General features: G+C 42.2%; 1 protein-coding gene across 2 annotated transcripts in view; it reads right to left on the reverse strand.

Moving 5' to 3' along the window:
• Positions 1 to 23,133, reverse strand: part of PDE1C (phosphodiesterase 1C) — a 268,202-nt gene that overhangs the window by 168,548 nt on the left and 76,521 nt on the right. Inside the window, exon 3 of one of the 2 annotated variants that reach the window (XM_075143037.1) lies at positions 8,790 to 8,816. The exons of the other annotated variant lie outside the window; for it this stretch is intronic. Within the exon in view, the coding sequence (XP_074999138.1) occupies positions 8,790 to 8,816 (27 nt within the window). The remainder of the gene's footprint in view (positions 1 to 8,789; positions 8,817 to 23,133) is intronic. 2 annotated transcript variants of the gene reach the window in all.

Here is a 23,133-nt window from a genome sequence, read left to right on the forward strand (position 1 = left end):
ACACAAAGGAAGCCCAAGTCCTTTGCTACTTCTACTTAAAGCGTATTTTCCATTTTTGGTGTTAACACTTGGAAGCCAGCCTGTCAAAATACATTACTAGCTGTGCTCCCTTGTGCCTGTGGAGGTGGCATGGCAGTCAGCAAGGAGCTGCCAATGTTTTCACAAGAGACTCTCGCAGATGTTTTCACCTTAATGTGCGATAAATTCTTTGGCCCAGGGAGAGTGCAGTGTCCATGTAGATATGGCATAAAGATCTGGAGGACTTCTTCACCTGTCATCTAATTAAAGTTAAATGCCATCCCTCCAAGTTATCATCTCAAAATTAGGGAGGATAACAGGGCAAACAAAACGCATTTGTTGGGGGGAAAAAATTATTCATAATACTTGGATAGTCTATCGAGAATGTGCTAAAGCAAACAGAGAGTTTAATCAGTAGAAATCAAAGACAGAGACTCTCTGATGTCGCAATGAGGAAAGAGGGTTTATAGCTTTCCCAGATTTGATAAGACTTGTTAGTGGCTCCAGTGTAATCCACATTAAAAGTGAGAAATTTCTCTTGAGAAAAAGTCACAGTGCCAGGAGCTAGCCGATTCTCTCCTGGGGCAAATTATCTCAACAAGGATGCCTCATCCCTTGCATTTGATAGATTTTTAACAAAATGCCTTAGGATTCCCTCTTCATCATTTGCAAGGGAGACACACATTTAGGAAGTGAGAGATTTTGAAGGCTGGAAGCTTATACAGGACTTCAATTATATTGCCCTCCCCCAGAGGAGGTCCCCCAAGTAAAAGTTCATTCCCACGTTAACTGCCAAAACAATGTCAATTACTAACAATTTTTTTTCTTTCTCCCTCTCTCCTCCTACCCCCCCAAATAATGTTGTCCTTTGGTCTGACCGCTAAATCAAAGAGAGGGATTAAAACAACTCATTATCAATTCAAATTGAATTTGAGACACAGCTAAGACATAGGAGTCCTGAATTAGTCATGGAAATGCTGCATCCTAGGGTAATTTAAATGACCAGCTTTTTGTAATTACCCAGTGTACTGAAAATTGCCTAGAAGTTGCTATAGCTCATACATTATAAATGCTTGATGGGAAAAATCAATGGACTACCTACCCGCTACTTGAAGCACCGGTTCAGAGGGGTCAACTCATTAGCAGCTGTTGGGATTATTGGTTTGACCAGATATAATTTAGCATTCAGTTAAAAAAAAAAATTAGAAATTCATTTAAGTGATTTTGTTTTCTTCCTTCTTTTGGTGTTTTATTCTCCAGGAACTTCTGGATGCTCAACTGAAGGGTAGAGTGATATAGCCTAGGAGCAGCAAGTGGCAGCGGGATCCCAAATCTTACCGTTACCCACTTGTTTCTTGACTCTATGCTTTTGTGTGTTGGGTGTGTTCGTGGAAGACTGGTGGGATACAGAAAGTCAAGATTAACACCTGTCTTCCTTATGCTGTGAATTAGAAAAATTCACATACAGTTAGGAAAGAGGGATGAGGAGGAACAAGGGAATGGGAAATGGCAGCTGGGGAAAGAAGGACTGGAGACAGATGTCTTAACATTTGTGTTAACACTTATTTTCAGGAAATTAAACCACAATTTTTTTCAGATACTTATGCAGATCTTCTGTGAACATTGAGAGATTATCAAGAAATTGCAGTGCAAATAAGAGGAAAAGGACAAAAAGAGAAGTTCTATAGAGCAGCCTCTGCCTTTGCTAACAGTTACATTAAGCTCCAATGAAAGAAACCCCATACTAGCGATTTAAGCTGTTTTCATCCAGACTTGGGAAATGAACAGTCTGATTATCCATAGAGGGATTGAATGAGTGGCAACCATCTTAGCTTCCTCCCTCTTATGCTACCAACATGACTACCAAAGTTAATGTCATTTTCACTAAGGAAGTTTCACTGGGTTGCATGCATCGAATCTGAGTAATTCACTTCTCAGGGGCAAAAACAAACAAAAAATTTAAAAAATCAATAGTATTTTACAGGAAGATCATGTCTAATAGGCAATAATATAGGGCTTAACTGAATTCTTCATTAAGTTTTATTATCCTTGTTATACAAATTATGTGTAAATCATGGGAGAAGAACTCTTGCTACATGCCCTCACCAAATCCTAATCTAATTCTCCAAACATGCTTCAGTAAAGGTGCTCAGATTAACTAAAATGGAAATGAACACTTACTAGTACCTGTGCACCCCAAGCAGAGTTATATTCCACACATGTAAGGAATGAAAATTGCAAAACCCCAAAGGAAAAAGCAAGCCACTTCAATCGAGCTAAAAGTAAGTCAGAAGAGCACTGAATGTCACTGAAAGAAGCCAAACTAACCCAATGAGAAGGTGTCAGGAGGCTGGGTTTTATTCTCCATGCAGCTTTCCAGATTCATATGTGCACTATATTGCTTGGTTCCAATTGGTGGAAACAGAACGGCCAAAATATCATAAGGCTATAGTACACCTAATCTATATCACCTATTTTTAACGTATTAATCACCCAGGTGCATAGCTAGAAAAACCTATTCTCCAGCAGCTTTTTTTCAGACAACTTTTCATAACAAAGCCTAGAAAAGTAGTAGAAGTCACAAGACTGCTGCTGCTCTGCCCTCTCCCCAAGACTGGAATCAGGAAAATTTGTCAGGCAAGAAGACTTTTAAAAAAGAAAGCTTCTATACTTCGCAAAGTCAGTTTGGTTTGAAAGTCTGATACCAAACAATGTTTGATACCAGTTTATCTTCATTAAAGTCTATGACTTTTGAACGTAATTTTCATTTCACACCAATCTTACTCTAGCAAAAACGGAATGAATCTTACAAATCTAGGGGCTACAAATAACTTCTATCAAATTGATACAAACCGTATCAGTAAAATCTGAATCTAGATGATAGCATGATTACATTTTGAAAACTAGTGTCATGCACAGACAGAGGACCAATGCAAAAGCAGGAGTGTGTTACCAGTTCTGCTGAAATGATACTGAAGTTTATGGCTGAATTTCACCTAAACATGAACCCGTTTAGGAAAAACCTGAACATAACTTTCTTTTGGTAGGTGAGGACACTTGTCGTCACAGTATTTGAGTAGCATAAGCTACTTTTTCCATTTTCAAATCTGGCAGAGTCCATTCCTTATCAAGCAATATGTGTTTATTGTTAGAAAAAAATTATGCACAACCACTAATATTTTAGGTATTGTAAATCAGCTGAAAAACTACACTCAATATATTCAATATTTCAATAGTCATTAATCCTTAAGGACTTGTATTTATTGCTAATTATTCAGCACTATAGAATATAAGATACGGAATAAAATTAATTTTAGTAAAATAATAGGAATATATCAGTAAGAAAGATTTGGTCACTATTTAATTATGTTTCCTAATTATTTTGAACTTACTCCTGCTCTGGATAAAGAAGATAAGTCCCATTACTCATGTCCAAAATCCAAAATTTATACCTTCCTCTACCAGAGCCATCATTTTGAGAAATAACTGCCTCCTTTTGGGGTAGAAAAACTGAGCAAGATTTCAAAAGCAGGAAAAAAATAATGCGTGTATCTGTATGGAGTCCAATCTCACTGCATCTTCCAGCTCTCATAAACAGAGGGAAATAGGAGAAGGACAGAAAGCGGGACGGTATGTAAAAGCCTCTGTCATTTCCAATGTTCTCCTCTTATGTGCTAAAAGAACATAAGCTGGGATTTTCCAAGAGGTAGGTTTCCTCCTCTCCTCTCAACATGAAGTTTCCCTACACAGAGCCAAGTAATATAAACTTGCTCTGTGAATTAAAGCACACAGTTGACTTGAACCGTAGCCCCTTTTTCAGAGCCTTGTAATGCTGCCAGTATCTGACTGCACTTAAACTACATTAGAAGATCACTCAGGTTGCAAAGTCAAGCACCCAGAAAGCTAGGAAATACCGAATTAAGGTTGCCAATGTCACTTTAATTTGCCCCTTTCACATACAGATTAATTATAAGCTTTACTTACATGACCATGTTCAATTTTTTCCCAAAGCACCTATGATTCTGCAGTGCAATGAATACAGCGCACTCAACAAATCAATACCCTTTTTACTAAAATTAAATGTTCATTAAATTTAACAGAACCAGCTCCACTTGTAATATTAAAGAAATAAGTCAGCAGATCTCTTTTTGCACAATGCCCAGCAGCCTTGAATTGAAAATTTAACATCAGTTTCCCTGAAACACAGAGTTTTAAGAAGTCCTACTGAAGTTACAGGGAGCTGAGGAGGTCTCAGCATCCAAAACACCACGCTTTACAAAGAATTTTGAGACATCAAGTTGTGCATTGTGTGTGCATGCTACTGAATAGGATATCAACCTTTAATGCATCCTATATTGTTGGAGTTGCTTGGATACTATATATAAAGAAAAATTTGAGCTAAGCAGTATTATAATTACTTGCACAGCTTAAGGAGTTAGGGGTATTTTTATTATTTTTAATTAAGATAACCTTGCAAGGTCAATAGATAAGCTGTGGAAATGAAATGGTATCAGAACTAAGGACTAAGCATATTGTCAAATTAAGTGAATGCCGTAGAGTTAATCAGGGCCATAGTGATGTTCTCAAGCACCGAGAGCTGGAAGAGATGACCGCCGGAGGTCCCCTTCAGTCTACATCATTCTATCAACAGTACATCATTCTATCAATGGCAGTGACAACTGCCACCATATATAATGCCCTTACTCAGACAATCAGCTGTGAGAGAGCACTGATGCTTCATTCCAATTTTTAAGATCTCTTTAGTGTGTCCTAACAGCACTAAAGGACGAGATTAATCCCAGCACAGCGTTTTCCTGACAGGATCTGGTCCTGAATAAACACATAACTTGAAGATTACCTAGAATGAGACTTGCAAGGCTACAAATTTACCTGCATTTTGAAATAATGTCTCCAAAAGAGACAAAGGATTATTTTAATTTAAAGAGGTATCAGGATGAGTAACCCTGAAGATGACTATCAACTAAAGTTGAAATAAAAAAAATATACTTTCCCACTTATTTTTGTGCATGTATGGTTTCACCTCTTGTGCCACACACCAACATGAATACATCACTCTTTTTTTTTTAAGGAAGAACATGTTCACATTCCCATTTTCCTCCAAGAGTATATTAATTAAATGCTGGAGCAAACTGGAATTCAGAAACACAGACGTAGATGAGAAAGAATAGGAAAGTGTGGGAAAGAGATGGAAAAGAAGACCTCTGCTTAAGAGTTTCCTGCCTGATCATCTGAAGTAGAAACAACAAAACCCTTATGAAAATTAGGGAAGGCTTGATGTTCTGGCCATGTGGTTTGTATTAGATGCCAACCTTTTTTAATTAGAGTACAATCTTTTTTAAAGAAATCACATTAGTATTTTGCAGGGCCCAGTAGGATGCTTCTTTCAGGATCACAGCCATATTTCAAAGTCACTTTGGTTACATTTCCTTTTCTGCTTTGTACTTCACGTATAGCATTAACAGGTACTTAGGGGAAAAAAATACATCCATCCACGATGGATGGATAAAATATCCGGACTCTTTTTACTTGATTTTTATCTAAAATGAGTTCACTGCAAAAGAAGTATTTGCATCTTAATAGAAAATTGAACTGTATAATTAACTAACATGCAGCCAAACTGAAACAGCAACACATGTAATTCTGCATTACTGGCGGAGTAAAAATGCATGACTCTGGATCGTAATGAAGAAAAATGTATGCCATGTAAACTAATACAGATTATTCATCTGACAAATTTTGAGAAGATAAATAGGACTTTAGTGAGTCCTTAGAAGTGCAAAAGTGACTGCACTAGCTGAATGTCACCCAAGCAGACAAACCTAATCTAGGAGGGGATTGCCAAAGGCTACTTGAAAGGCTCATTTCCCTTATAATCTCCCAGGGAGCTGAAGGTACTCTGAGTATTTCCCAGGAAAACAAGGGCAGCCCACAGCTGCGTGTCGTTAGGATAAATGGGAGTCTCAACAGTAAAATCAAACATGACTGAGGTCTCAGGTGCTTCAGAAGAAGCAAAACGAACCCAGGACCTGAAAGTTCAAGAGAGCTTTGGCTTCCTGTCTAGCTCTCCCTCTTGCTGACTACCTCTCCAGTCACTATTTAATAAGCTATCTACTATTCACTTACCCAAGGGGAACTAGACGGGAGAATGATAGATGACCCAGGTTCTGATTAAATATCCTATTTCTCTGGTATTGCTATGATTAATATACATCACAGTTCAGCGGTTCAGATGCAATTACTAGGTTGGGACTAATGAAATTTGGGTTGTCTAGACAGCTGTGAAACTTCAAGTTTATGAGGAAAATCATATCAATATATTATTGTTACAAAAGCGTTTGAGTCAACTCAGTTAACAGAATGATCAATGCAAGAGTCAGTGTGTCATTTCCAATTACAATTTTAGAATGGCTCAGGTTTTAGTCCGACTCTTTCTCCTCAAGTTTTCTTGCACATACCTCATCTTCCTTCCCAACAGGTCTGCACTCAGGGGAAACTGTTTCATTACGCTGCAAGGTACAGAGGACAGCAGTGTTTCTCCTACATCGCTAAGTGCTGCTTACTATCACCTAGGCACTTCATATGTGATAACACTCCCTGAAGAGAAACAAAAGGAAGGAGATGCAAAAGATCGTTTCAGTTCAGCTGCCAGTCACCCTCCAGAGCCCGGTGACGTAGGAACCGCCGAGATCGTTTTGAAAAAACGTAACAAAGGAAAAAGAAGAAAACCCCACAACAGATAAATGTGGGAAATGAAGGTGGAGATCTGAGTCAAGTCATCAGTTCATGTTCATTGCTGGAATTACCATCTCAACAGAGAGAGGCTACCTAAAACCAGCCTTTAAATGAACTGCTGTCCTACCACTTCCTTTTGCCGGATGTTACGCTTCGGCATCAGATGGCAATTCGTGCAATTTCCCATTTTAGCATCATACCTTAATCACACAGCAGGTGGCAAATTCAAGTCAGAAGCTTACTAGCCAGCTAATTTGCCCTAGGTGCTAGCAAAGCGTGGTTCCCAGCCACAGCAGCTACCCTGCTGCCCTCCGGCCGGCAGCCAGCACCCACTGAGCCAGGTTATCCGGAGTAGCTGCTCGGCAATTGCTGTGTGCCAGTCCCTGGAGCGGCCTCTTGCCCCCGCAGAGCTCGCACCAGTTGTTAGACACAAGAGGGCCACGAAGCCTGTCTGCCCAGCTGCCGCGAAGGCACACACCATCACTCAGGCAGCAGGCCCGGGCAACAGCAAGAGAAAAAAAGAAAGTTCAAAATCCCCTGGGGCACGAAACTTAACCCTGTAATGGCATCTTTAAACAGATTGACATATTCAATTCTCTGTATGTCGTTGATTCAACTGTGTATTGGGCTTGTAGGAGCTTTTAACGTACTACTTCTTCTGAGGCTTACAGAAACCCTCCCGTACAGAAGAGATGCTGAACAGAAACCTCTCTGATGCCATGGTTATGTACACAGAAAACACACCCAAAAAAGCCACAGTACTCAGGACAATGCGAGCAGTGCAGGAGACACACACACAGAGCGATCATTCAGTCTGGAAACCATCTCAGTCCCAGAACAAATCCTCTTGCAGCAACTCAAGACCTCTGGCCAGAGACATGTTCATAATTAATTAAGAATCATGGCAGCAGCAAGGGAAATGGGGGGAAAAGTAGAGCTGCAAACAGAAGCTCCACATTTAGGAAAACAACTGGGAGCATATTTACCTTCTCCCTGTTCTTGTGTCTCGCCCACCTGCACAGTTCAGCACAGAAATCTCCAAATCAGTATTTTCCACTAAACTGCCATAGCTCAAACCCACCTCATCCGTGACTCAAGCCACCACACTTCAGCCTCTTGTGGCTGTGACACACAAGCACACACGTAGCCTGTCCTGCCAATGCTGCATTGGAGTGATCATCTTCAGCACAGGGTGATAGCAAACAGGAGGGGTGGCTGTGATGTCTTAGCCCATCACATCATCACGCTGGCTTATCTGCCAGCTCCCTCCATCGTCACCAACATTAAAGGGCACATTCAGCAGAGCTGCAGGGTTTAGTCTTTAGGAAGCACTCTGCAGGAGTCTCAAATCCAGTTAAAGACAACATGAACTAAAGATGCTCAGCACGCCATGAGATTAAGTCACCAATTAATACTCCACTCCTGCAGGGGAGGGGGAGTCAGCACAGCACCAAAAAACTTTGTGCTGCAAAGTGGGTGCTCTGAAGCAACCAAGCACAAGAGCTCCACAGAAAGAAAAATGAATCTGTCAAAGACCCCCATTGGGCTTCCCTCCTGCAAGGAGGCAGTAAGATAACTAGATCAGGTAGCTGTAATAGGGCCTGTTAATCAACAGGATCCCCGTTTTCCTTCAGTCTCCTGCAAAGGCACAGATCATTAGCAACACTACAAGCCCACAATCCATTTTGTTATTACAGCATGAGTAAGTGACAGGAGTTAGAATCAGCAGATCTTGCAGAAGGAACACAGTGACGTTTGACCTTTGAGGATAAATATTTCTGTCTTTACTCAGGGGGAACTACCACTAACGTCACAGGGGAGGACTACCACTAGCAGCAGAGGGGATCTGGAGCAGCAGCAGTGCAAGATGGACCTTCAAATGGGGAAACAATCAGTAGAATGGCATTTCCCTGGGAACAAAACCAATGTGGTAACAGGAAAATCCTCCTTCAAACCCCCTAACAAAAAGAGACAGATGACTCACAAATACCTTCCAGTCCTCTGCGATTTACTCTTACCTCTGTGATGTTTTCTTGTATTTTCTCCTGCAGGAAAAGAACAAAATACAACTGAGATAAGAAGGCTCCACTGGTGAGGAGGAGGAAAGGAGAAGGTCAGAAATCAGGAGCAATTAGGTGAAGTCACTTGTGCCATGAGATTGCACCAAACCTGATGTAGCCATTCCCTTCTGCTAACCTCAGTGGTGGTTGCCACTAACCTCAGTAGAAAAAGGTGTGTGTTTGCCTGTATGCACATCTTGCCCTTTTCTTTTAAGACAGGGTTGCTGCAGCTAGGAAAGAATGAGTTACTACTCTAAATGACTTAACAGGAAGTCTAAGTGGCAGAAACTTACTTCTACTTACTAGTAGTAAAGTAGTTTTTGTGTCTCCATCCAGCAGATAAGCATAGCGTTACCTGTGGAGAGCCCACTGAGATGTAGTGGCAGTGATGTGATGCATCGAATGACATTGGCTGTGGTCACTCAGTGGAAAACCCCAGCAGTTTTACAGCAGCCTTGCTCTAAAAAGAAAGTCTAGATCCTAGCAAGCTCTCCACTCCAGCAAATCCCAGATACCACACCACAGAGCTTCACTTCGTTGCATGTATCTTGGGACCTAATTGACCTGAGACCAGGGCTAGGAATGGCAAGAGCAGATAAGCATACTGACAGCACCTCTTCTCATCCCCAACCCTTACACCACATCAATTGAGACAAAGGCTTACTCTTCTTAGCATGGTGGATATTGTCTTCTACAGCGGGCAACAGCACAAGCTGCCAATGCTCAGAGTAAGGCAATAATCACGAGCTCTCCTGCACTGTTACCTATGTGGCTATTCAGTTAGCTGCAGAGGTGTATCGGCACTGTGTGTTGTCTGTGAGCTCTTGATCCTTTTCCAATGGCTTTGCAAGATACCATTCATTAACTCCTGATTAACTAAAATTTCCTTGTATATTTTAAAGAACTGACCCAGCCTTAAGGCGTTCTTTGCATTTGAGTAATAACATCAGTTATTTTCTGATCAGTTACACCTTTAATACTCCTTTTACTCAAGAATATTTTTACTGCATTAGAAAACCATGTACTAGCACAGATGACAGTACTAGGAAAAAAGCATTTACCTAGTCATAGGAGTTTTAAAAGATATTATATACTTTTTTTTTATTATTGTTGTTTATTGTTTCCACACCTGCAGTCCAATTACAGTCAAGGTTTACATGTACCAAGTTAGTGACTGCATTTACCAGCACTGAATTTGCATGTTACAGTTGAAGATAATACAACTAAAGGAACCCTTGTTTAGAGATTCAGTATCACTACCACGTGCACCTGCTTTAAAAGGAACACCACTAGCAGCTTCTGATATCCAGCAAAAAAATTCCTATATGCCTGAACTTCCAGCATTTCAAAAACAAGGTCTGACAATGCGACTCACTAACATTATAAAAAGATGGTGTTGATAACATAAAGCTGTTTCCAAGCATAGCCTTCAGCTTGCTTTTGGAAACACAGTCAATATTGACATCTACCTGCTTACAAACCACCACTTACACCTGCCTTCCGTTAAATGAGATTATTGGAAACAAGGGTATTATAAGGTGCCTCTTTTAATACCACTGCCGGCATCAGCAGTTGGCTGCAATCAGCAACTGTGTGTGAATAAACAGGAGGAAACTGGAGGGTGGGGATTTGGTTTTGCTTGGGTTTGGTTGGTTGGGGGGTTTTGTGGGTTTTTGTTCAGGTTTTTTTTTTTTTTTTGATTGGTTATTTTAAAAAAAGATGTGGGACAAGCTATCCTGGTTTATCTGCCCAGGAGGAATCTATGCAGAGAGGAACCGGCTGCTAAATTGCCTTTAGCAGATGCTCTAGAATAAACCTGGAAACAGACAGATCTTCCAGTCAAGCTCAAGGGACATGTGATTTTCGGAACAAGCCCAAGTTATCCCTCTTTCCCAGGAGCAAAAGAATGAGAGAGACCTAAAGGAAGTGGTGTTACAGCTTCCCACACCTGTCCTGTGTTCGTGCCTGCAAGAGGCTTATTGATATTACCGAATCTGTAAGTTCAGTTTCTTTTCCCGCTGCACACGTACCGTGCCAGAACTGCCACAACCATTCAACTCCTGTTACCTGCTGTGGAAGGTATTACTCATAGGTCTACATTTAGCTTACATTAAAAAAATAAATTAAAACAAGGTTGATTTTTTTTCATGCTGAAGAGAATTAGCAGGTGACTCACACTAGGTAGGCCCTATATTACTAGTGTAACCTAGAAATAACTTCACTCAACTTAATGCAATTACACCTGCACGAGTGTAGTATGAAGTGAGTCAGTCCTAATACAAGAAGGTTGCTGGAGCCTAATGAAAATAAACCCAGTAAGGGTTTTAAAAATAGGTATTTTGTAACAAACAAAACAAAACAAAGGGGTGGGTAGGACAAAGTTTCTGCCTCAAATGAGACGAAGTCAACAAGAGAGTTGAGCCCGCTATTTCAGTACCTGCTCTTTTGGCAACGAAGGAATCCTTCGTGTGGCCCGAGGAACAATACAATATACTGGCCCAACATAAAATTAGGACAGACTTTTGAAGGTATTTAAGCACCAACACGATGTAGCTAGCTACAGCTATATGGGCACTCAACTCCCACTGAAATAAATAGATGCGCAAAATTTCTCTCTGTGCTTCAATGCCCATCAACTTCTTTAAGGCTAAGTATCTGTTCCCAGGGTTATGTATCTACCTTTGCCATTTAATTCAGGTGCAGATTGCTTTCTTCCTATATTTCCCCTTCAGATCCTTTTCTATTAGTTTGTTAGCTCTTCAGGGTTGTGGCTTTAGCTGTATGGGGTTTTGCACATCAATTTATGACAGTGGGGCATAACTGGAGCCCAAATAACACTACTTGTGAGTTATTGCAAAAAAGCTCTCACCCTTCCTGTGCATCTAGAAACCTAGAGGTGAAGAAAATTTACTAGAAGCATACAAAAACTGTGTCTTTAAACTGTGTCTAATGACATTCTCAGGCCTTATTTTTCTGAGAGAGGTGAGTGAGTTAATGCGACTAAGTAGGTATGGAGAGGAGTGAGGGCGGAGGGGTTGGGGGAACTAAGTAACTCTGCCAACTGCTCTGTTTTTGCCCCATAATCATACAACTCAGAATATCAACTAGCTAGATGAATTGCTCTTTCACTCCTACACGGCCTCCGAAGAATTACCTACACCACTTAAATTTTTTTACTCATAACAGTGGCTTGGTTAACAATGGTGTTATTCCACATTTATTCCACAGGGTTTGGTATTAATGGCATTTTTTCAGCATATGGAGTAAAACTGTGGGTGCTGCAGAAGTAATAAGAGAATCTTTGCTTAACTTCATCCCTGGAAATTTATCCTAAAATCTGAAAGTTAATGAGCATCACGCTCTGCTCACACACTGCTGCTAGAGACTAAGGGTTATACCTGCCCTTGGTAAGGTCTCTGCAGGCTCCTAACTTCAGTGTGGTAGCCTTAGGCCACCAGCTGACGGATGTGTGGTGAATGACCTGAGGTACACACAGGTGAGTGCAGGTGACACTCTTCAGGGAGTTAATGCTTCCCAGCGCAGGAATGCCAAGTGCCACCAGCATGTCCTTAGCCTGCTGAGATGGTCAAGTGACTCAATTTTCGGGCTGAAGCTCAGAATTGGGGCTCACAGTGGCTTCATCTAATGCATTTTGTTTTGCTTGGCCATTGCAATGGGTTCGGAGGGCACCCACAGTCAGTCAAAGCAGTTTAGCAAGCCAGATAGACCTTTTCAAGTCCTTAAACCTCGGTGGCCTGTGCTGTCCCCATCATCAGCTGACAACATACAAGCCTGGATCTAACGCAGCATCTGCCTTCAGGCTGGATCCGCGATCCGTGCTTCTTTGTGAAAAAGAGGGCAATGACTTTTTGAGCCACTGAGAGACCAGCTAAAGTGAATTTGCTGCAGCGGTTTAAAAAGATATTGCCCCCAGCCGCCTCCTGCGCAGCGCCCTGCCACGGGTCAGCACCCTCGCAGCACGGCTGGCAGAGGCGAGTGCATCCCTGGGCATCAGCTGCTTCAGTGCAAAGTTCAGCCTTTTGGCTTAAACTGCCAACAAGAGTGGCTTTAAGCAAAGACGCTGGGTTTCACACTGCCGCAGCCGAGGCATGCCCCTTACTGCCCGCTCCGTGGTGGAGGCAGAGATGCAAAAGAAACCTCTAGGACAATAACTCCTCCAGCTGATGCAGCGAGCCTCGCCAGAGCTTGCCTGCCGTACCCTTATTTTCGTCCTGACATTGGTAAACCTGATCGGAGCTAGGCGCAGAGAAAGGAAACTCCTGCCTGAAGAGGAACATTTTACAAAAGCTACTTCTTCAGAGGAACCACAACTGTTAAAGAAAACAGTTGCCACAAGCAAATATTTAAAATGAGTTATTCATAGGCTCGAGGGGAAAGAGGGACTTTTCCTCTTCTATACTTAGAAGCTTTATAATTAGCATGTTTAAGATGTGAGTGGGAGCTTAATCACCCGTTAACAAAAGCACCCAACAACGACTGTCCTTCAGTACTGGAGTTCCACCAGTCTGTAGCTCACGCAAGCCAGGGCTATTTATCTCTGCTTCCCTGCAGGGCTCTTCTCACCAGCTCATTTGGAAGCACAGAGAGAAAAAGCCACTTCACCACGATGAAACATCCACCTCATAGCATGCACATTCTCGCAGGTCTTTTTCTTTTCTTTCCTTTCCTGCCAGAGCTGGGCTTCTGATGTTAGAACAGGTGTTAAGACAACACTATTAAAAGCCTGTTTCACGGTTTATGAAACCAACAGTGAGATAAGTGATGAAATTTGGCAAAAGAGAAACAAGTCTGTCGACAGGTCAAATCTGGAAGATTCTTCCTGTTCTTTTGTTACCCATCAGTGAATCTATGGTTTTACTGAATGATATCCCTCCCCTTCCTTTTTCTGTAAGGGGCAACCACAATTCATGTTCACTGCTTCTGTCCCCCCTCCTTCCAGCTCATCGGTCCAGAATCCCCAAGATTTCCCCTCAATGGCCATGTCTAGGCAGGAGGATCAAAAGCATTTCCCAGCTCCTGAGCCCAGGTACCCTCTCTGGGCAAATCATGGTGGCGTAGCAGTTCGTACTGGGGGTAGGCGCCGTCCCCCCGTGCATCACTCCCAGGAGAGGAGGCTGGGGGCTCAGACCAAGCTAGATTTTCTGACTGATGCGATCACTTAAATAAATTGAAAATCTTCTTTCCCAGCAGCTTGATACTCTGAATCATGCAGTGCATTACCAGTTAATTGTCATCATCACAGGATTAGTTGTGCATTTACGTTACATTACCAAAGCCTACATTAATAACCATGTATAAATCAATTCACAAAAACCCAGTCTCACAGCACAGACTATGGACCAGCATCTGTCAAAGCTCAGGATCCCGTGAGAGCCCTGACCAGAACTCAGAAATATATTGTGATCACCAGACTTCAAAGGGTATGATGCCATCAACTCCTGCTGGGTTTTTAATGCCTTAATTGAAACAGGAAGACCAACTTTCTCACTTTACTCACTCTCTAGTCACATTAAAAAAAAAAAAAGTTATTTATTTTTTCTTCCACATGGGCTGTTTACCAGAATACAGTGCTAAATTAAAAACAATACAATCACAGAGACTAGTGACGGCAGGGAAGAAGAAATGGTAAGAAGTGGGTAAGGAAAGAAGAACAAATTTCAGCTGGTACTTGAAATTTGATGGAGGGTTTATGTGGGATTTTTAAAAAACAAGAGGATTCATTTTAAATTGGACCCAGAACTACATGGGGACATAGTGAAATCATGAGAGGATGAGGCAGTCACTTGTCTCATTTTAAGTAGACTAGAAGAGTCTGCGTGCTCTGAAGCATGGGCATGCGCGGCACAGGCATACAAAGACAAGAAATGTTCACAACTTGAAACAGGTACGATGATTTCAGTAGAAACAGTGACAAGACAGTTGAGAGGCACAACAGATTTACCGCCGAGGAAGGAGGGGAAAACATTCACATCTTGGAAACAAGAAGTACTGCTACAAAGTGGAAATTAAGCTTGTGCTGAACTCGCAATCAGTAAATAATGTTTGTAAATAATTCAAGGTTAGAAAATATCCTCATTGATTTTGCCCAAGGAAAACACTATTTTGATAAATTTTAGCTGATCTGGCTGACCATTGGATTTTACCAGTCTAGCTACTGAGTTTTCTAAACAACTGGGCAAAAAAGAAACTTACAGCTTCATCTCCAAAATGGATTGCAATCATTAGGACATACGAACGATCAATCGATGTCTCTTTTGTTGCCTCTGCTTTCCTGTGACCTTTTGCCATGACAGGGCTCTTACCTGTGGCTTAACAACCAGTTTCCCGCTCGGTCATTTGGGGTCTAATGTGTTTACCGAGTCCACATGCAGCATAGCTGGAGAGGCAATGTGTTTAAATTCTCCTTACAGAAAAGCCTCTGTGATAGCACAGGCGGTGAGGAATTTCTTCTGCAGTACAGCTCAAGGTAGCTGCAATCCCTTCTCTACCCATCTGGTAAAGAGTGGACAGAGCCTGGAGGTGTTACAGATGAGTGTTATGGATATGATCTGAGCGGACTGACGTTAACGATCCTATTATACTATGTGCTGTCACGAGAGCTGATGACCTTAAATTGCACTCGCGTCCAAATTCCTTCGTTGTTCACACAGTCAGAGTGCTGGGCACCAACTCCCTAGCAAAGCAGGAATTCAAGTATGGGGAGGGGGGAAGAGGAAGGGGGAAAGGGAGGTTGGAAGAAGGGAGTCACTCTCGAGATTTGCTCCTGCAGATAATGAGGATACAACTGACTTGACCTACTTGGCACTACAAACTCGACCCATAGCTTGATCTCATCTCCCAAGGCTAGTGTAAATGCAGCCACTTGTTGACCTTGGGCAGGAGGGTTGGGCAGGACCCTGTACAGCTATAATGCTTTTAAATCAAGCAGTAGCACGAGAGGTGTATTAGTTAAAGGTATTTTATTTTCCGCTGACATAAAGATGATCTATGATCAATTGTCATGATTTTGTTTAGCTTCATTTCAACAAAGGGCAATCATGGCTTCCTTAAACTTTGATAAACATCACTGGCTATCAGAAGAGGCAAGGTAACTGCTGTGTATCTTTCCATGGCACAGTATGTATACCAAATGAGGAGAAAAAGCAACACAGGAAGTTTACTGAATTGGTCTGCATTGAATACTGTATATATAGGAAGTTTTGAGCAAGACAGTCTGAGGTACAAGGATCTGCACGGAGCACTGGAAACCCTGCAGGGTCAGCTGAGCGCTCCAGCTTCATCACCAAATGAGGTTTTCAGTAAGGCCAAAAATCAGAAGGGCATACTCAAATTCAGTACTGGAATTGCCCTGTACTGGGTAACGGACTGGACTGGGATTTTAATGTGTTGGCGTCTTAACTACAAAAAAAGTCAGCAAATGTTGTTCTAAAAACTTCTAAAAATGTGATTTCATTCATGTAGATTTTGTACAGAGCCAGTTCAATTCCTGAAATCTTGAGGTTCTTTCTCTATATTTACTCAGTTTTCCATCACTCCTCATGTAAAAAAAAAAAAAAATTACCAAAACCATAAATAAACAAAAACAACAACAGAAAAATCCTGCCATTGCAGTTGGTGTGGATATAGCTGAAGAAAAATATGAAGTAAAAAGTAAAATGGGTCTGTTCTGAAAATCTAACCCCTCGAAAAGAATACCATCTACTGCTCGTTCCGCTTTTTCTTTGTACACAACAAGCAAATTCTCTTGTGCTTCACACATATCACATTCTCAAGAAAAGTGCATGCTCATAAAAATCCAGTTACAGGAAAGTACATTTCAAAAAAATAAAGTCTTGAGGTCTGAAAAGAATATAAAGCAGTTCTCAGTATTCATGCTTAAAAAAAAACAAAACAAAAACAAAAAACACCCAAAAAATAAGGATTGTCAAATCACCATAGTGTATGACCTTCATATATTTACTATTTGAAAAATACATATATATTTAGTCTGACCAAGTGTTGCTTTCTAGCTGGCCACTCCAGAGGAGTTATGGAACATTTGGCTCTGAAATTAGTAAAGGTGATGACCTGCAAAGTACAGGATGGGTGGTACTTCATCAGCCTATTCTGTAGCCTCTCCCACTGGAAGAGATTGTGGCACTTACTGCACAATAGGATCGGAGGGGCCAGGAGGGAAGAATACTTCCCTGCCGCTCTGAGCATAGATGTGCTTCACAGCGTGTTTACACGGCAACGCTGACCTCCGCAAGTGGGATGCCGCTTCCTTGCCATTACAATGTCTCAAAAAAGGGAGCATATACACAACCTTTCCTGTGCGTTCTTTAGTTGTATCCTGTTCGTTTTCCTACAAAAAGAGCTTGTGAAAACGAGTCATATCAACAAGGAATGTAAAAGGGAACAACAGTTCCTCCTGGAATAAGGTAAAGCAGAATTTTGCAGAGCACATATAGAGGCAATATTGATGTAGCATGTATGTTGGAAGCACATAATACTGTTAAGTTGGAATTCCATTCCCCCAGTGGCAAAAAGCTGTTAGACCCTGGAAGAAACAAGCATGTACAGATTAAAAACTTATTTTAATCACTGCTACCACGTAAAATGAACATATTCAGATTCTGCAGGAGCCAACGGGCAGCTGTCCAGTTTGTTTCATGCAGGGTGGCTCTGTGATTAGTTACAACATGCACGACCATGGGGAGGGGGGCATCATTCTTCATACCCTGGATTAAATATCAAGACAGGAAACATGGACTGGAATTACATCAGACCAGACCAGCCACGTGCGTGAAGTCACTAAACAAATCTGCATCTTGCCCTAAGCTCTAGTAAATCTATCAGACTGTTGCTTGTTATTGTTTCCCCCACCAACCTTCCTCCCCCCAAACACAACCCACCCCCTCTGTCTGCTAGTAGACAGCTGGTGTGACGCAGAATTTTAAATCTCATGTTTTTGTGCCAGGCCCTCTCCTGACTCTGGGTTACAGGCTGAAACAGTCGGATTACTGTTGAACAAGCCTAAACACGGGGAGAAAAAATTGCCGCACAAAGATGCAGTGTTCCCTTTCCAAAAGAAGGTTCATTTCCTCATCCCCACCTCCCAACCACCCCCTCCTTCAGCAGGCTGGTAGTTTTTAACAATTATTCAAGCCCTTTAGCGACACCACTTTGTGTAGCGAGTCAGGACTGCTATTGTCCTGACAGTGCCTCCTCATTAATAGACCAATTATTAAATGTCACTCTTAGGAAAAAGCAACATTTAAACTTCTTGTGAAGAGCCAATGCTCCTCTTCTGCGCTTCCCAGCACTGTGTTTCTCCAGGACCAGGGATGATACGGAGGGAAGTCATCTGAACAACGATGGGCTCTGGGATAGCCAGTGGAAGCCTGTCTGCAGAGGAACAGTAGTTTCACAGAGGCTCCTATCCTCAAAACTGCTGGTTGGAGCGGGGCTTAGCACCTTCAGCAGACTGCCTGCTACTCTGTCAACACCATTTCTGTATCATTACAACATTATTCTCTGCAGAGAGTAAAGAAGGCTGCCCATCTTTCCTTCCTCCACCCCCCCAGGCATGAATGACATAGGTGTGATGGCACACAGCTGGCTCCACCGAATTCGGCATGAGGGCAGAGGGAAGGAAGAGAGGAAGGAGGAGAGGGAGAGAGGCGGCATCCGCCACCGTCTGCAGCTCGGAAACGCTGCCCTGCGGTCTCGGCGTGGGAATTCCCCGCCACACAGGGGGAAACTTCGGGAGAGGGAGCTGGGACGGATGGGTGGGTGGATGGGAACAGGCATTGCGCATGCATACGGAGAATGGAGGAGGCTGTGCGAGATTTCTATTCCTTAAGGCCCTACTCCATGCCGTCACCAGCTGTCTCACAAGCATCTAGATGCCACAGCAACCATGGCGGGGGGGGGGGTTGTTCAGAAGCCTCAGATATAAAGATGTATTTAAATAAGCAAGTCCTGTCCTTTCCACATACCAGGCGCCATGGTTGCGACAGCGACTCTAGTTCTTAAAAGTTTGGCTGCTGTAAGGGAAGAGCCAAGTTCCCTGCCTCTGGCCCAGAAGAGGAACAGATCTGCCTCCGTAAGGTAAACAGGTAATTCAAAATGCAAGTTGATGTTTCATAGATTGTGAGGCTAGGTGGGACCATTATGATAATTTACTCCAAGTTATTCAGCAAATTTGCATAACTCAGGAATTTTATTCTTCTCCATTTGCAAGAAGATATCTTCACTGCAGTTGAGCTAATTAGAAACAGGTCTTCTAGAGATCGCTGAGCATTTTATACAAAAGCCTTTCTCTGCACAGCACTTTAAAGATGCTCTCTGTACGACATGAATGACTTCATTTACACATCCAGTCAAACTGCATCCAAATCCATATGCTCTCTGTATCTGGAACACTAGTGCAAGGAGGGAAAGGAAAGATGACTGCCCAGACAATGCTAATGGGAACATTGGGAGGGAGAATTTTGACTGATGTTACAACAAGAATGTGGCCAAGATACCAAAGAAAGTTCCCCCATCCTCTAAAGAAACAAAGCAATGGCCTCGTGAAGAAGAGACCCTCATTTGCCTGAAGGAAGACATGCTCAGAAGGTGACACAGAAGCAGTGCTTTGTGCAGCATTTATAACCGGAGGTGTTCATGCAGGATCCAGGCTTTCCTTCAAGGTCTCCCGTTAGAATCTGAGTGAGGCAAAAAATACTGTGCTACAGACTGGGCAGCATTTTCAAATGCCCTTAAAGGCTGCCCTTGTCCCTGTGATTTTCAGCAAAACTCAAACTTCTAAATGACTTGCATATATGTTAGAATAGAATAGTTTGGATTGAAAGGGACCTTTAAAGGTCATCTAGTCTAACCCCCCTGCCATAAGCAGGGACATCTTCAACTAGACCAGGTTGCTCAGAGCCCTGTCCAACCTGACCTTGAACGTTTCCAGGGAAAATGTTGTTCTATGAGCTATTTTAATCCGGAAGTAAATACATCTAACAAAAGTTTACATGCAGGGACCTGAAGAACTCACAGGACTCTCTCTTTCCCCACCACCACTTTTTTTTTTTTTTTTTTTAAAAAAAAAGCTCTCTCTGGTTCTCCTCTCCACTCTTTTTATGAGTCAGTATGCTCTTTTGTAGATGATCTCCCAATTTTCCCCTCCCAGCCCCAACCCCCATAGCTTCCTCTCCTTTCACTTTTCAAGCAAGTCTGAAAAAAGAGAGTTCTCCCATCTGACTGTAGCTGTCCCTGCTGCATCAATATGTGTATAGGAGCATATTTAAATTGTGTATTCAGACTCTTTGCTTAGCAGACACCAGTAACTGCTTACTGCTAGTGAAACCCAGAAAACCAGCTGCTCCACAGGAGGCATGGGAGGAAGTGTGATCTGAGCATCATTTACGGCAACCATCTGAACTGCTCAGCCTTGCGAGGAGGTTTATGCTCTACTTCTGCTCCTTTGCCCTTGGATGCTTGCTGTAGCTTGTGCCACGCGCTCTGCAGGGACTCCCTGCGTGCCACAGCTGTAGCTCAAGGGCTCAGTTACAGTCTTAGCTGTTAAAAATTGCACAGATCTTATGTTTAATTTGTGCTAATCTTGGTGTTGAAATGAGATTTGTACCAAGCCAGGATTCGTGCTACAGATGGATATTGTGCTACTTTCTGTCTTGGCTAGGAGTTTTGTGCATGAATAGTATCTGTCCCTAGGAGTGTAAGAAATCACTCCTAAAGTGATGACACAGACCTACTAATAGCCATTCAAAGTGTCACATTAATAACAAAATGACTCCACAGCTTGACAGATATGGAAGAAAAGCATGAAACTTATCATACATGCCTATATGCATCTTAATAACTAAATTGTCTCCTACATCTCTCTCTCCAAAAAAGATTATGACAATCCTCTCCCGCTGCATGCCTGAGCTCACAGGGACTTCACCCAATGTCACCAATTGCTACACGTGGAGGTCCTCCCAAAGAAGACAAGGCAGACTGCTCTGACATGAATTGGACGCCTTGGCAGAGACGGAGTCTTTCAAACCTCTTCTTGACAGCCATGTAGAGCTATGGCTCTCTGAGAGCTCTGCACCCCGCTTCTTGGCCAGGAAAATTCACAAATCCCCAACACAGACATTACCAATTTTTTTGAGGAATCCTGATTCCACTGAAGCCAACCAGCTGGGTTTATTATAACCAGTTTCACCAGAGTTTGAGCTGCACTCTTAATCTATTGCAAAATTTTAATTCTGGTTTCTTTGTATTTGTAATCACACCTTCAAAATGAATCTGCTTTTCAAATATGCAAGACAACTGCAGACAAATTTTGGCAGAGGCCTGGAGCAGTACTGAGTCTGCTGGAGGAAGGACTATTGCTCAGTTACAATTCAAATTTAAGCACAAAGTTGGGCTTAACACTGTTGGAGAAAATTTTGCACTGTCACGGGGCTAAGCAACTTTTCTCAAGCCATCAATTACTTAGAAAACCTAGCTTTTCAAAGAAAACAAACAAAAAACCGCTCCAAAGACCAGGAACTGGATTCTAATTTCACCCCCACAAGCACATTGGTATCAATGAGGTCGTTCTTTCCAGTATTTACAGCACAGTTCAGGAGATCAAAAAACAGCCTTATGAATCCAAACAAGCCCTTCTAGAAAACCTCCGCTTTATCCAAATCCCCAGTGTTTTGAGAGCAATTCGCATCTGTAGAGGTATGTTTCACAGCTGCTATAGTGTTTTAATGGGTCAGCCCTAATATGTGAACCTCAGTCGTCCCTCATCTACCAGTCAGGATCAGGGTCAGACCATTTCTACTATTTTGAAGGGGCTGAAGTGATTTTTTTGATGGAACAAGACAAGAGAGAATGGAACAGGAAAATCTCACATGAATTGCGGGAAGAAAAAGAAACACACTAAATAAAAATCTTTTCAAGGGCTGAGTTGGGTTTAATATAGTGTTTGAATCCACCAAAAAAAGTTGGCAGATTAGGAGATGAGCTGGCCTCACAGCCTTTAAAACATGCGCATACACACACGCAGAGGATTTTTCAGTGCTGTCTTCCATCGGATTTTATTTCTTTCTGTATGGACTCCTATCCCACCGAGACAGTTTTAAAAAAGAATTCCAGAAAGAGACTCTTAACTTCCCTTTGACCCGAGGTTTAAATTCATCCTCCCCAAAATAGCTTTTTTCATATCCTTGTTTCCTATGTAGGATTGAAAGCTTTATAGCAGCGATATTTGAAAAGCACTGAATTTAATATTACAAAGGGAGCCCCTTTCTTCTACGACAGACTGTGGTCTTCTTTTTACGACTGCTGAAATAAATAATTGCCTTTTGGGCTGCAGGTATAATTCATTTATACTACCTCCAGAAGAATAAAAGGTTTTTTATGATTATGGCAAAAACTAGAGAGTGTATATTATTTCTTAGTCAACATTTTAGTATTAAACATGAAGTCGTCTCTCTTTTGTTACCTACAGGACTCATGTATTGATTTAAGATTCAAATAAAAGTCACTGGGTGGAACAAAGTAAGAGAAGGACTGTGGCAAAATGTAGCCGTTTATTGAATTACTACACCTCCAAACACCCTGCTTTTTAATTAACTTTTTCTGAAGTTGCTGTTCTGCTATTTATTAGAATATATTATCTCCTCTGTCCATTTGTCAGGCATGAGATTAGCAGCTGGTAGCACTTCTCCTGTTCCCCTTGCTCCTTCAAGGACTATACTGCAGGCAGTATAGAACAAGCTGTTACGCGTTAGTCTAATGGTAAAATTCAGCCCTTCTTCACACCACAGGGAGAACAATAGTATGGATCAACCAGTCCCCGACAAACCTTAAAACTAGTTGAGTCACTCACACCCACAGAGTCGCTCACCCAAACTAAGAATCTCTAGGCCACGCTGGAGCGCTGTCGCCTCCAGCACGTACCCAGCACCCACTCACTAACCAGTCAGACCTTCTTAATCCTTCTAGGAATCCTGACAACCACAGGAAAAGTGAAATTCAGACCTAAGAGGCCTGCAGAGAGGTTTCCTGACATGCTTCTCTGACAAATAATCCCTGTCTATGCTCATTGGGAAAGCCAAACGAGAAACAGGGTGGCAGCGGCTGTTGAAGGTAACTCAGTCCTGCTCCCAGGGCGAACAGGGCTTCGGTTTAAACCTGGACCCTCAGGAGGTCCAGAAGGACTGAAACCAAGACCAAAGACAGCCCGAGTGCCTCTCTCACCTCCGGAAACAAATTAGCATATTCATATTTTCCACTTGAAAACTGACTA

The sequence above is a fragment of the Calonectris borealis genome, chromosome 2 (genome assembly GCF_964195595.1).
Source record: "Calonectris borealis chromosome 2, bCalBor7.hap1.2, whole genome shotgun sequence".
Lineage (NCBI taxonomy): Eukaryota > Metazoa > Chordata > Aves > Procellariiformes > Procellariidae > Calonectris > Calonectris borealis.